A 14976-nucleotide genomic window follows, 5' to 3' on the forward strand; every position below is an offset into this window, starting at 1 on the left:
AGCAGCCAATAAAGGGTTAGGATGTGGACTTAAGCAATCTTTTGTTGGAATGAATCACTGTTCCCTAAGTGTTGGTATCTTCTTCTTTCATTTGCCAGTAATGTGTAATTTGCTAGTACTGGTGTATGATTGTCAGTGGAAAAACACGATGCAGTGGAGTGAGTTGGTTGGGTAAGTGCAACAGGCAGATGTTGGTGTTGTTTCCTCTTTGGTGGCATGTCAGCAGCCTTGCTTTGGAATAACATGTTTACCCAAATGCATCTTGCTGCTGACTTCCTGAGAAAGAAGTTGAGACAAGGAGAATCCTGCTTTGTTATGAGCTAATAGTTAAGCAGTTGAGTGCATTCAAAAAAAAGACACAGTCTGTTGCATTGCCAAAAGGAGTGGCAGCAAATAATGCACATTGGAACTACTTCCACAGAAAAGTCTCAAAAGGTACTTCTGTTGTAGTGGAAGTCATGAAGTAAGTACTCCTCTCCCAGCCTGCAGTAACAGATCCTTCTGTAGTATTGCATTAGTTAAAAAAAATTAGAATGCAACTTTCTGGCTTGAGAATTATTTTTACTGTTTTTTTCTTACTATTGTCTTTCAGGCATGCCTTGCTACAGGGCCCAGACAAAACAATGGCATTTTCTACGAAATTCGCACATACGATATTAAGCCAGCGAAGATGAAGGAGTTTTTGGAAATGGTCAGCAAGTACTTCCACTTTCGCACCGCTCACTCGGAGCTGGTGGGGTTCTGGTACTCGGAGCTGGGAGCAATGAACAAGGTGCTCCACATTTGGAAGTATGGTACGGTCAGCATCCCTTCGCGCTGCTCTGCTCTCTCTGTGTCCCCTGTCTCCTAGGCAAGAAGGTGAGGGGAATGCTTACCTGGCTTTTATTTGTTGCTCTCATTGTAAGGAGGTGTCCCTAAAACGTTGCTCCTGTACTGACTAGTGACAAGAACAATTCAGAGCTTGTCAGGACAACTTTGAGGTGTTGGGATGAGAAAGTTACAAATGTTCTGGAACAGCAGTCTCTAGTTCAAAACAGATCTAATAGAGGAACTGTGACAGAGTGTTTCATTCATGGTAAATATTTTTAACTTAGGGTCAGTTGCACAAATGTCTTGAAACTTTCAAAGCTGATGGAAAAAAATAAATATACACACATATGCAGTCTGTGTGTGTTTATATGCTTGTATAATTGTGCTTGTATTTTAGCTCAGAGTACCAGTCACTTCCATAAAAAAAATGAGCATGCAGTTTGCATGCTTAAGCTCCTCGTGCAGTGGGCCTGTACTAAGGTGGGAAGCCACTTCACCAGGTCTGACTTCTCAGAGATGCAGAGTGTTTTTGTTGCAGCTTTAACCTTGCTAGCAGTATGGTTTTTGCAGTATGATCAACTTTTTATCTTGCTGGAGTTGGTGCTGACATGGAAGGTGCAGGTAAGCCAAAACAGCAACTGTTATGCTAAAAATGTGCTAGGTGTGCTGGCTGTGTTTTTTGTGGAGCCGAAGGGAAGTGATATTTGTGTTATTGAGGAGTCTGAAGGCACAGTGGTATAATTCCCCTTGAACACCTGCTGCAGTCCAGGTGTATCTACATGTTGAGACAGTGTGCTCACTGAAGTCCAGTGAGGTCACCAGTACCTGTTTAGATTAAAGGATCACCCCTTCTGTTTTGGAGGGATGAATCATGGAGTCAGAGAATTGTTTGGTTCTTCTCAACCATGTTGCTCAGGGCCACCTCCAGCCTGGCCTCTAACACTCCCAGGGGTCGGTCATCCACAACTTCTCTGAGCAGTCTGCTCCAGTACCTTAGCATTCTCACAGTGAAGAATTTATTCATTATGTCTAATCTAAATCTTGCTCCATCCCAGAAGGTATTTAAGGCCAGGCTGGATGGAGCTCTGTGTGGCATGTCCCTGCACATGCCCAGGGGGTTGAGACTAGGTGATGTTTAGAGGTCCCTTCCAATCCAAACCCTCCTGTGATTCTTAGTCTACCCTTCGTCAGTTTAAAGCCATTCCCTCTTGTCCTGTCACTACATGCTCTTGTAAAAAGTGCCTCTCCAGTTCTCTTATAGGCTCCCTTTAGGTGCTGGAATGCTGCTGTAAGGTCTCCCTGGAGCTTTCTCTTCTTCAGGCTGAATAGCTCAAACTCTTCCAGCCTGTCTTCACAGGAGAGGTGCTTGAGCACTTGGATCATCTTTGTCACCTCCTCTTATGTCAGTCATTCTTCCGCCATCCACCAAAACTGTAACTCCATCACAGAAGGCCAAAATTAGTCAGGCATAATTTGCCCTTAGTGAAGCCATGTTGGCTGTCACCAATCACCTCATGTCCTTCCAAGAGCCTTGGCATAGCTTCCATAATGATCTGCACCTTGATCATGCCAGGCACAGAGGTGAGACTGACCAAACTGTAGTTCTGCAGTTCTTCTTGTGTTCCTTTTTAAAAATGGGCTGCCATAACTTGTCAAATACAAGGAATTGTGGCTTAGCCACTTCCTCTGACAGGCTCCTCAGGACCCGTGAATGTATCTCATTGAGTCCCATTGATTTGTGCACCTTCACATCCCTTGGATGGTCTCAGACGTGGACTTTTCCTACAGCAGGTGGTTCTTCATTCTCACAGTCTGGACCTTTGCCTTCTGTGACTTGTGTGGTCAGGCTGGAGCACTTGCCAGTGCTGACCAAGGCAAAAAAGAACACTGAGTACCTCAACATTTTTCATGACCTGGCCAGCCATGTCTTTCTTTTCCCTCAAGAGTGGACCATTCATTTGTCAATATTTTGAGTTCACTTGCATTTATAAATTGTCCTGCTTCTCAGAAGAGAGGCAGGACAATTTATTCTTTTATTGTTGGCTATTGTGACTATCTCTAAATTTAAAAAAAAAAATCTATGGGAAACCTTTACAATGCAAAACTAAGACAAAATATGTACCTTTTGTTTCCTAAGAGTGTTTTACAGTCTAATTGTGGTGGTTCCTCCCCCTACCCCGAGACCACACTAAGATCTGAGAAATGAACAAACTTTACAACATCCTTGATTCATCAGATCCTTGCTTACCTAATTTCTATATTTACCTCTTAGTCCCAAGATACTGATATTTTTCAAGGTTCTTCCCATTCTCAGATGCTGGATTTTTCTTTTGTAATATTGGGGGCTGTCTAAGTATATCGCTTAAGATGCCACTGCAGCTTAAGCAATTGAAATTCACACTCCTAATTAAGTGGATTTGTTTTCCATTAAGAAAAAAAAAAAAAGAAGAAATGGTTTAGCTTTTGGGCATTTAACATCTTTTTATGTAACTGAACACACAAACATTAATTCCACACTTTTAATGTCACTTTGTATAAGCCAAAGCACATTTATTAATTTTTTCCTTGGTAGACTATTGCTTCTCCTGATTTTTTTTCCACTTCATTTCCATATCCACTGTGCTTTCTCCAAATCTTATCCTGGGTAACTGTTGCCACATTCAGTAGTCCCTGCAATTGCTATGTATAAATCTCTTTAAACAGTAAAATTGCTTAACTTATTTTAACACTTTTGTAAACTTTCTTGGAAAATTCCATTTGGCTTGAATTCATTTTAATCTGAGAGCTAAAGCAGATTTTAAAGGAAGTTTTGCAGAATTTAAAGAAAACTTACCACATCTGCTTTTAGCTAATATGATGTCTAAAAATACCAATTTCAAAATTAGATAAATGTAGTTTGTCTTCTTGCAATTACACATTTTGATTGAGTCTGATGTGACATCATACGCATTTTTTCATGGGTTTTTTTTTCTTTCTTACAGATAATTTTGCCCACAGAACAGCAGTCCGGCATGCACTAGCAAATGACAAAGACTGGCAGGGAAAATTCATCTCTGCAGCTCTCCCCTTGGTAGAGAAGCAGCACAGTGAGGTCGCTTATCTGGTGCCCTGGTGTCAGCTCGGGAAGCCTTCAAAGGAAGGGGGTGAGCTTATATTTTCTTTTGCTGATTAAAGCTACTGACACTAACAAAAAATGGCTTAAAGTTTAAACCAGATATTGCACAGTTTTTTGACCCTTTACGTAACAAATGCATGTACGTGCACCCATGTGGAAAAGGTGGCATAACACAGTGAGGGACAGAGTTTTTCAGAAGGATTTTACACTAACATACATCAATAGCTGACTGGAGCTGACTGATCATCAAGGTTGTTAATGATCAGGACGGTGACTTGGTAAATGAACGTGCAAAATGGCAGTGCCATAGTAGTGGTCAGAGCAGTCATCCCAGACTTCCTTTGTCTGTCCATCAGTGAGAGGACATTTTCTGGATAATCATTGTTCTCTTTCACAGAGATTTTCCTCTTATCAATTTGCTTTGATGTTACTACTTCTTTCACATAAAGTTTAAAAGATTCCTTACTTTTTAAAAGATACGTGAAAGTCAAACATAAGGATCTGCGCCTTGATCATGCCAGGTACGGAGGTGAGACTGATCAAGCTGTAGTTCTGCAGTTCTTCCTTATGCCCCTTTTTGTAACAGTCATACGTTAGGTGTAGAAGTCACATGTCTTTGTATTTTAATTCTCTCTGTAGCAAATTTGATAGTAATATTGGCTGTTCCCCAATTTATGAACATTGGCAGGCTTTCTTGCATGAAGTGACAGGGAACAGACCTTGCTTCAGCCCTCAGCACATGTGTAACTACAGTAATTTTTGTTCTTTATTTCCTTTATTCAGGATTTGGAACTTTATGCTGCTGCTGTTGAATTTGAAAGCAGTCCAGTTTTCTGTAAAGTCTGGAGAGATGACTTCAAACACTTTTGTAGTTTATCTCCAGCCTGTTGCTGGAGAGTGACACCAGACACTGCCAAGTAGCGAGTGTCTGACTTTCTATTACTGAAGTAACTACGTGAACAGAAAGAAGACAAGTAACTTTTAGCAGGACTGGAGGGTTTTTGGCCAATTATGCCATTTCTATACAAATAGGGGAGGTCACTTGGCACAGCAGAGGTGCTAAACTAGTCCTGCTCTTTTGGTCATGCTATCAGATCTTACTGTGACCAACTGCCAGGAGTCAAAGGAGTTTGTAATGTCATGAATCACTTCAATGCCAGAAAACATCTCCAGTCTTAGAAAAGACACCCAGCATTGCTCAAGCAGATGCCCAAATCCCTCAAACAAGTATGAGCACTTGAGGTGTCTGAAAAGTATTCTGAATAGCCCAAAATCTCTATGCACCATTGAAAATTGCAAAGTTGGGCTTTGTGTGAAGCCTTTTGTTCTTCAGGGCCCTGGTACTTAGACTGACACTTCAACTAACTGTTGTTAGTGAGCTTGTGCTTTTGTGATCCTCTGGAAGGTGTGAGTTCTTGTGTATGTTGGGAAGAAGGGGCAGTTTCCTGCTGTCCCCACATGACAGGGAAACGTTATGCTGGTCTCACAGCAAATACACTGTGACCATGAGACATGGTTCAAGATTGGTGTATTAATTTGTATTTCCTTCCTTGTGGTAGTGTTTGCCTTCTCTTCTAGGTGTATATGAATGGGTTACTTTCCAGATGAAGCCTGGTGGGCCAGCCTTGTGGGGTGAAGCATTTCGAGCTGCAATCAATGCTCACATCAACACAGGTTATACCAAGCTGATCGGTGTTTTCCACACAGAATATGGATTACTTAACACAGGTTCTCATCAATTTCTGATACAGACTTTGGAATAGGAAGGGGCAGAGGCAGAGGGGCAAGCCACTGTCCTGGATCAGGATTGGCTGGCTTGCTGAAAATGTTGGTGTGGATCACTGAAGTCCTGTAAACAGTCCTTGAACCCAGCTTTGTATATTGGATTATAGACTTAAGCCAGTTGCCTCAATCTTAAAAGACTCTCAGATCTGATATTAAAGTCAAATGATGCAATGGCTCAGTGAAAGATCATCTCACCACTGGCATGCCTGGAGAATTGTTTCTGATAACTGGAAGGCATGTAACAGATGAAGGCAGATTGCTATGACTTAGAGTACGTCTTGTATTGCAGCATAATAGTGCTCAGCTGACTTTATGTCTACTTTCTCAGTCCATGTGTTGTGGTGGAACGAGAACCCAGATGACCGGGCAGCAGGAAGACACAGGGCCCATGAAGATGCCAGAGTTGTAGCAGCTGGTAAGACATGATGAATCTAGAGCACTTACTTGTGTTGCTTGCATGCATGCTGAGAAAAGTACTACTTTTCATTGGAATATTGTCTTAATTAAACATGTATTTAATTTTAGTGCGTGACAGTGTCAGATTCTTGGAGTCCCAGCAAAATATGCTTCTGATTCCTCTGCAATGCTCACCACTCAAGTAACGTTCTTCTAAAGGATGTAACTGATGGCAGAAGAGACAAGATGGAAGTGCTGTCAGCAAGTGACATGGACCCTCATACCCTCAGGAGCTGAGCTGTTCTTCAGTTGACAAAAAATGGATGCAAAATGCTGATCCACTGGCAGTGTAAATCAGCACTCTGATACTAAAACCAGGAGTTTATGGTGATGTTCCTACATCTCCAGGACAAAGAACTTGAGCCAAATCATGACACAAACCATGCATCACCAATCTTCTATTTTAATCCCCAAGTTCTGAATAATTTTTTGCATAGCTAGATCACTTACTAAACTGAGAAAGTTAAGTGCTCTTGTCCAGCATTCCAGCCACGGATGGTATAATTTTTATAACATACTTTGATGCCCCTTATAATTATCACATCTTAGTTATTCTATACAGTTTTAAGAAGGAAAGCTCCCACAAATATCTTACCCAATTATGTTTTATTCAGAGTTCTCACTGGCATACTTTATATTAATTTGGAGCAATGTACAACATCAGTGGGGCTGATCAGGTAGTGTATCCTAATGAGCTCTGCCATGAGACTTCTTACAAAATAACTTGTTATGGCTCATTTCAGCCTTTTCCTTTTTTGTTCATTAAACACTGCCTCAAAACTGAGTTATCCACACAAGCTTTGGCTGGGGCATTTTAATATTTGTTTTGGGTGCTAAAGGTGATTAGCCCTTTTTGTTCAATTGTGTCATCAGACTCAACTGATTTACATATGCTGTCATTCTTTGAAATACTTTTTCTCAGACTGTTGAAAGTTAAATAAATGAGCATAAAGCATTAATTCTTAGCATTTGTGGCGCAAGCTCTTACTCTTTTTAACTATGAAATTATAAATCTCATTCTCCAAGTACAGTATTCATTTTGCAGGTCTTGTCTTTTGGTCAACAACAAATTGCTTTAGAACCAGCAAGCTAGAGTGAATAGCAGTAGGGCAGAGGGCACATGGGCTGAGCAGTCAAACTTCTGTTTTGTTTACAGTGGTACAGAGCACCCTCTTCTGCAGTTTATAGGTATTAACTAAAAATTGCAGAGCACTTGGGAGGATTTTCTGCATGTTAATCATGGATCTGCAAGGAGCAGTTGGGTACTGAAGTATCTTAGTGCAGTTTGCCTAATGATTATTGCTTCTCTCTTCTCACAGAAAGCACTAAAACGAGCTGTGGGCCATTGTGCTTGTGTCCCAGGTGGGTGCATGGGATGTGGCGGCTGTAGTTAAGGGAGTGTAACGGGTCCCAGCTGCTATATCCATGTCTTCATACACTGCTCCCTCCAACAAAGCCGTGTTTAGCATTCTCAGGGTGGAACAAACACTACTAACACTACTTCAGAGACTCCTGTCTTACATTTTACAGATCAACCTTTGGAAGTACCAAGAGCTGGTGAACCAGTATATTGTTCAGAACATTGCCTTACAACAGTTCTTTCAAAGGAACATTTTTTTTTACACTAAAAAAACATGGGCTGAAGAGGGGGGGGAGAGAGTTAATTTTTTTTTTTTTTAATTTGAATGCAAGAATTGTTTCATTGTTGGGTTTTTTTTTTTTTTTTGGTTTTTTTTTTTTTTTTTGTTGTTTTTTTTTTGTTTTTTTGTTTTTTTTTTAATTAAAACTGTTTTCTGTAACACCAGCACTGAGAGTAAAGAACATTCAAGATATTAGAGGTGTGCTTTATCCTGAGGTGCCAGCTGGACACTAGATCAAAACAGAAAACCCAGGAAATTAAGAGGCCTAGGCAGTCATCAACCACATGAAGTTCAAAGTGCCAGATTCTGCACCTGGGATGGGGCAACCCCGGCTGTACAGGGAATAAGATGTTAGAAGGCAGCAGGAATGGGCCCTGGCGGGTCCTGGTCGCAGGCAAGTTGAATATGAGTGAGCAGTGCCCTGGCAGCCAGGAGGGCCAGCTCTGTCCTGGGGTGCATCAGGCACAGCATCCGCAGCCAGGCAGGCAGGGGATTGTCTCTCTCTGCTCTGCACTGGGGCAGCCTCACCTTGAGTGCTGGGGGCAGGTTTGGGAGCCACTGGTGCCTTTTGGAACTACCTAAAAACAGAGGCCAGACAAAATTAGGGGAATAAAAAGCAGTTATGTTTATTGAATGGCCTTCAAGATACATTTCAGGCAGATGAAGCTGCTCCCCCCATCCCCAGGAGCTACACCCAAAAATGGACAATGTGTCATGGCTTTTCATACTTTTGTAAGTTTGGTCCATTTGCAGACTGGGGGTTAATCTTCCAAGTACAGCTGTAGGTAATGAAGTCATTTGCACCAAAAACTTGGTGCAAGTTGCTCCCCTCAACTCACTTTTGTTTACATTTCTTAGGGCCTAAGAAAGTAAGGTGTCCTTGATTCCTAGACCTGGAGAGGAATTGTTTTGGCTGACCAAAATGGGAAAACAGTAGCCAACACTCTATATGGAGTTTATACACTAAAGAATTGCAGGATTACAAATATATGAAACATAAAATAGCTAAAATCCTAAGGCATCATTACAACGTAAAAAAGATATTAAGCCACTAGAGAGGGTCAACAAAGATGGTGAAGGACCTTGAGGGGAAGCTGAATGAGGAGCATCTGAGGTCCCTGGGTTTGTTCAGCCTGGAGGAGATTGAGGGGAGACCCCACTGCAATTACAACTTCCTCCTGAGGGGAAGAGGAGGGACAGACACTGACCTTGTCTCTCTGTTACCCAGTGACAGGACCTCAGGGAATGGCCTGAATTTGTGTCAGAGGAGGTTTAGGCTGGGTATTAGAAAAAGATTCTTCCCCCAGAGGGTGGCTAGGCACTGTAACACAGCACTAAGCCTGACAGAGATCAAGTGTTTGGACAATGCTCTTAAGGCATATGGTGTCATTCTTGGGGATGATGTTGTGCAGGACTGGGAATGGGACCTGTTGATCCTGTAGGGTCTCTTCCTACTCAGCATATTCTGTGATTCTGTGAAATTTTAATTCACTTCTTATATCAGGATGAATTTTCCTGATGAGTGTAACTTCAGGAATTGGTTAAATACTGGAACTTGGTTGATAGCGATACTGTAGGCAGTAGCAGACAACATTTTAATATCAGTTTATCCTTGAGCAATCACACTGTTATTCTGCTTTCATTCGTAAACTGCTGTTCAAAATCAAACGAGTGTATAGGGTGTTTTTAGCAAGGAGGGTCAATCAGCAACTCGCATATCTGTAAAAAAAATTCAGAGGCAGGTACTTGAGTTGGGATTAAACATCCAGAGAAGTTGGTTATGCTTTGCAGTTGGATTTGACAGTTAACCAATCACTTGCTAGAGGCCTTTTCATTTACTAACTTTAAGTTTAATGTAGCACTTACCTTTATGTCTTGCATGTCCTCATTTACCTGAAAATAGTATATCTACTCCATACTTGTTTTTAGAGCTACTGAGATCTCATGCATCAAAGTTAACAACAAAACAAAAACCAGGCAAAACTAAAAGCTTCTAGCAGTGCTCCTTGAAATAGCAAATGCAAAAATTACACTTGTGAAGACCAGTGGTGCTATAACAGCTTTATTTTTTACTTAATACAAGGCAATTAGAGTGCCTTTTAATACTTCACATAACAGATATTAGCAAATACAAATATATATACTTTTTTTTTTTTTTTTTTTTTTTTTTTTTTTTTTTAATAAAAAATGAAAATGTCCATTTAAGGATTTAACTTAGAAATTTCAGTTGTGAAATCTCTCTAGATTTTTGCAAAGTTAACAGATATTCCAGTGCAAAAATAGATCCCATCACAGATAGCATAAAGTGCTTGGAACAAAGGACCAACTATAATTCAGGAGGGAAAGATAAGCACAACAGTAGTTGTTTAACCATGGGGAAAATACAATAACTCCTTACTGAAATACAAACGTACTACAAAGAGGGATGCAACATATCGATAGTACTGAAGTTTAAAATAAGTTAACACCTCAGTGTAGTTTCATTATTAAAAGTGGTTCACATGTGTATGATTCTAGAGTGATTTTTCCCCAACACATACTTAAGTAAAAATTAGTGGCTGTCTGAACATATTCCATGACCAGTCTTCATGCCAGTGTTGCATTATGCTGTCTGTTCAGTACAAACAATGCAGATCAGAGCTGTGAAGTAGTTTGGTTAATATCCACATTTACTGCAATATTTTGTCACAGATAGCACACCCTGTAAGCATGACAGTCATGGGGCAATAGAAATCAAGAATCTTTTTGGTGGGCTAAGGAAAGTGTATTACCATGTAACTGTTGTTTCCTGATACACGAAAAATTTAAATGAGCAGTTACCAAGAGAAAACCACAGCCCTTTCAGGACCAAATCTGAATCCTCCTAGAACTCATTCTGGCTCTACATGCACTAGTTTGGTGCAGTGCAAAACGTTAGCCCTTCACTTCAGTGATGTAATGCTGATTTGTAATAGCGACTTTTAGCAGTGGCAAGACTCCAGGACATGCTACTTGTTTAAATGATACGGCAACATACTTGCAAGCCTGTTCTGGAGTAGTCATGGCTGTAACTCTGCTGTTTCTGCACCTGGAAGTCTGGTGTATTCATCACCCTGTAACTCATCCCCATAGAGTGATGATGTCATAAAGGTAATAACAAAGTATGTTTTCAGTGAGGTATACCAATCCCCTTTACACTCCTTTTCTCAATCCCCTTAGCAATGAATTATACAGATTAAAAAAAAAAAAAAAAGTATGAAAAAGGCACTTCAGCAGAGCCTGTACTAAGCTCTTACTTTACCCCAAGGCAGGACACAGAGGGACAAGGAACTTGGTTTAACTGTGTTTTAAAAATGTTGAGTTGGTCAGTGTTACCAAGTATACTTGGAAATATGTAATTAATCTTCTTCAGGCTCATGCCAGCCATTTCAGTATTTGCTGGGCTGCTATGGTCATTCACAGAAGAAAATGGTCCATGACTGATTCATGGAGTAGCATCAAAACTAGTGCAGAACCTCTGTGGGTATTTAAGGCAGAGGCATGGCATACAGGAACAGCTCAGGAACTGCACTTGTGTTCAAACCACATTACTGAACCAATTTTCAAATGTAAAAGCAACACAGAGGGGCCCTAAAAGCATACTTTCCCATGACCGTTGTACAATGTGAACAAGAATTGGTTGTTCTTGCTATATAATTTCCCCTCTAATAATAGTCTGGCTTTGTAAAACTTGAAAAACTTGACTGATGAACTGTAGCACTATTATCTTGAACTCTCTTGTTTTTCAGGGGGATTTTTTACTGAAACAGTTGTTTGTCACGTGTATAATAAGGGTGTATAATCCAGTTAGGGATCACCTAATGACTGAAACTACACTGCACAACAGAAGCAGAAACTTACACATCAATGTTAGACCAGTTTCCAAACAGTAAAATTTTAGGTGAACAACTTGCAGTTGTTTGTAGATAGCAGCTGATTGCTAGAATCTGGAACATGGTCAGATCATGAATGCAGCTATCCACCACATGGACAGAAAGAGAGCATAGCATTACAGGCATAATGTAAAGAAATACCATGGCTACAAAGATCAACTGAAAGCATTTCCAATCCCTAATTATGCTACCTACCTATTTAAAGTCATAAATAATACTGTTTAAAAAAAAATAATCTACATCTTGTTTCTAGTTTTATCTGGCAAAGCCAGAAACAGCAACATGCTTGTGCTAAGCAGTAATTCCAGATGTTGGGTACCTTTCTGGTGCAAAGCAGGGGTTAAAGAGCAGATATTACAAATCTGAGTGACAGCTCATGATTTAGAATTTGCTCTTGGCATTAGCAGCTTGTACAACTACTGAGTTTGCTGCTGTGGTCCAAACCCTATGTCTGCTTCTCACCCACTTCTTTCTACTAGGCGTTCATGCAGCTGCAGCAGTACCTCAGAGGAGCAAGAAAGTACTTAACTGCACAAACACCTAGTCAGAGTATGGTGTTGATTGTGATGCTGGTGGGACAATCAAGCATTTGGAGGGTTCACAGTTCTTCATATCGCCACTTGCTGATGAAGATGTGTGGTTATGACGGCCTGTCTCTTGCCATCCCACCTGCACAGTACTGCTTTGTGGCCTCAGCTTTGTCACCACTGACCTACACCAGCCTAGAGAAAGCCAGCTTGTCAGGTAAGTTTTTACAACCTAGGGCTACAACACTGGTGGTGACTTTTCTTGCCATGGACTGTTTTGGTGCATTCATTGCCAGCAATGGATATAGCACCAGCACACTCCCACTCCTGACATGAATGTTCTAAAGACTAAAACATGCATGTCCTAAGTATCTGTAAATAACCACTGGCCATGATTTCTCAATGTAGTATTTTAGCAACCCTAATAAAAACATACTGTACAGAACAAGATACAGTATAGTTGAAAGCCCACAGCATCTCATGGGTGCTTTACCACAGCTTCAGAGTTATACTGTAATGAGCTAAGTTCAAGTCTTTCACTGGAGAACAGTACAAGACGACTCCATGAGGCACTGCCCCTGTAAAGGAATTGTTTTCATTGCATTGAATTGCATTGCATTGAATGGTTATCAGTAGAGTGTCCAGTTACTTTTCCTCTAGCTTCTTTGGGAGTATCCTATCCCAGGAAAAGGAAGTTTGCATTCTGCTCATCATCTCTTTGACGAAATTGGCTCACACACAACTTTCTTTTACCTTCTCATCTTGCAGAAAGGAGTTAAGGATTGCAATGTCTACCACAGTCTGGTTTTTGTGCAATGACAGGTCCTTAGTATGGTCGTCATCACTTTGGTCCTTAGCAAAATTTACAAAAACCTACAAGAAAAAAAGGCCATGTCAAACACCACCACAGTATTTCATGAATTCAGGGCATTTTAAGCACTGGATATCCTGAAATAGTCCTGAGATTCAGTACTCTACTTCATTTAAACTTCATTCTTGCCCTTATAAGATAGGTCAATCACATTGGAAGATGTACTCCTACCTCTGTAAAAGAAGCTTTTGGCATCCAGGCTACTAAAAACTTACTTGGTCAAGTGTGGTCTGAGAAACGGAGTAGTCTTCTATGTGGAGTCTCTTCTTGTTCTGGGACAGAATACTGAATATTTTGGCCAGGGAGGATGGTGAAGAGGGAAGTTGGTACTGCAGCATATTCCGATGTTTTTCCTTTAGGACACTTCCAGGGAAGGCATGCCCAAAGAACTCCTCAACAGGTTTCAGATCTGGGTTTGCCCCTGCAATTCTCACCACTATGGTGTAACCATCTCCAAACCTGCAAACAAAAATGTCAGTACAAGAGTTAAGTGCTTCTGAAATACAAGTGATGCTAAAAACTCAACAGCATTTCCTATAGTCAGAATAGCAATGGAAGGAACTAAATGCATGAGGAACTAAGCCTAACTGTATCTCCCTAAAAATGCAAACTCTGTGGTGTAAGCAAAAAAACACCCCACATACCTGTTTTTTAGGTGCTGGACACTGCCCAGACACCTGAATCGCCCATTGACCATTATTGCCATTCGAGTGCACAGGGCTTCACATTCTTCCATGCTGCAAGGAGAGATAACTTTATTAGTACTGCAAACAGCATTGAAGGGCAGAGCAGAAAGGCTGAGCTTAGCATCCAGCCTTGGCAGATGTAAAAGCCAAGGTATGACACAAGTGGGATGCTACTTACCTGTGAGATGTGAGCACCACTGATCTCCCCTCCTTGATTACACTCAGAGCACAGTTCCACAAGAAGCGACGTGCTTTGGGATCCATCCCTGTTGTTGGCTCATCCTGCAAAAGGTATGCAAAAAACAGATTATGCTGCTACATTCTGATGAAAAATACCTCATCTTTGAAATGACTGTCCATTCCTGATTATGGAAACATTGAAAATATGCTAGTTTGATTTATTTTCTAAAATGACAAAGTCATTTATGCACTGGATTTTGAATGTCTTCATTCCAACATGTTTTTCTATTTTTCAAGAAAAATATTGATGAGCAAAGGTTGTCGACTCACCAGGAACACCACAGGTGGCCCTCCAATGAGGGCAATGGCTGTGGAAAGCTTGCGTCTGTTCCCTCCACTGTAATTCCCAGCGTATTTTTCTCCGTATTTCACAAGGCCCAGTTTCCGAATTGCCCACTCGCCAACCTATGACATACAGCATTACACCACCTTCAATCAAGCACAGCAACATCTGCACAAAGATTTTTCTGACAAGCTTTGGCTTCAAAAGCAGCTTTCAGAAGGGCTGTTCATCTGAGGATCTAATGTGGCATGGATACGGATTTTGAAACACCCTGTGCACCTCTGGATCAGGATATATGTAACCCTGTCCCTAGGAGGCCTGAAAAATCAAATGGCTGCAGCTTATCAGCTGGTGAGCATGAGTTCAACATCAGCTGAGCCACATTAACCAGCGGCCTAGTGCTTTTAGCAGCACCAGCTTTAGTGAGCTTTCCTATTACTGCGGGCTTACAGCAGGGACACGGACACTACTGACCTACAGCCATCACACCATGGTGCATCTTAGCCCTTTGGATAGATGGAATTCGGTTTGTTGTTCAGCAGTATCCCTAATGGTGCCAACAGGCAGACATTGCTGCCCTGCAGTGTGTTATGGGGAAGAGATTCTGCTGCTACCCAAATCATACCCAGAACTGTGTCGCCCTGATTTTGTA

The 14976-nt window shown here is 41.2% G+C and overlaps 2 protein-coding genes across 3 annotated transcripts; one reads left to right on the forward strand and one right to left on the reverse strand.

Annotated features, from left to right (window-relative positions):
- Positions 1-593: 593 nt before the first annotated feature.
- On the forward strand, positions 594-7125 carry NIPSNAP3A (nipsnap homolog 3A). Of its 2 annotated transcripts, none has more exons than XM_041395912.1 (5): positions 594-794; positions 3792-3953; positions 5504-5653; positions 6039-6125; positions 6236-7125. In XM_041395912.1, the coding sequence occupies exons 1-5, from the start codon at positions 671-673 to the stop codon at positions 6310-6312; spliced, it is 600 nt and encodes a 199-aa protein (XP_041251846.1). In that variant the 5' UTR covers positions 594-670; the 3' UTR covers positions 6313-7125. The 2 variants fall into 2 exon arrangements, with proteins under 2 accessions (XP_041251846.1, XP_041251847.1); XM_041395913.1 differs by having other exon boundaries at positions 734-858.
- Positions 7126-8422: 1297 nt separating this feature from the next.
- LOC121331486 (phospholipid-transporting ATPase ABCA1-like) lies at positions 8423-14923 on the reverse strand. Its single transcript, XM_041395939.1, has 6 exons — positions 14312-14923; positions 13980-14083; positions 13760-13852; positions 13331-13574; positions 12998-13117; positions 8423-9525 (listed from the first exon to the last, which is right to left on the reverse strand). The coding sequence occupies exons 2-6, from the start codon at positions 14063-14065 to the stop codon at positions 9493-9495; spliced, it is 576 nt and encodes a 191-aa protein (XP_041251873.1). The 5' UTR covers positions 14066-14083; positions 14312-14923; the 3' UTR covers positions 8423-9492.
- Positions 14924-14976: the final 53 nt, after the last annotated feature.

This window comes from Onychostruthus taczanowskii, unplaced genomic scaffold (assembly GCF_017590055.1).
Source record: "Onychostruthus taczanowskii isolate IOZ18803 unplaced genomic scaffold, ASM1759005v1 scaffold121, whole genome shotgun sequence".
Classification (NCBI taxonomy): Eukaryota; Metazoa; Chordata; class Aves; order Passeriformes; family Passeridae; genus Onychostruthus; species Onychostruthus taczanowskii.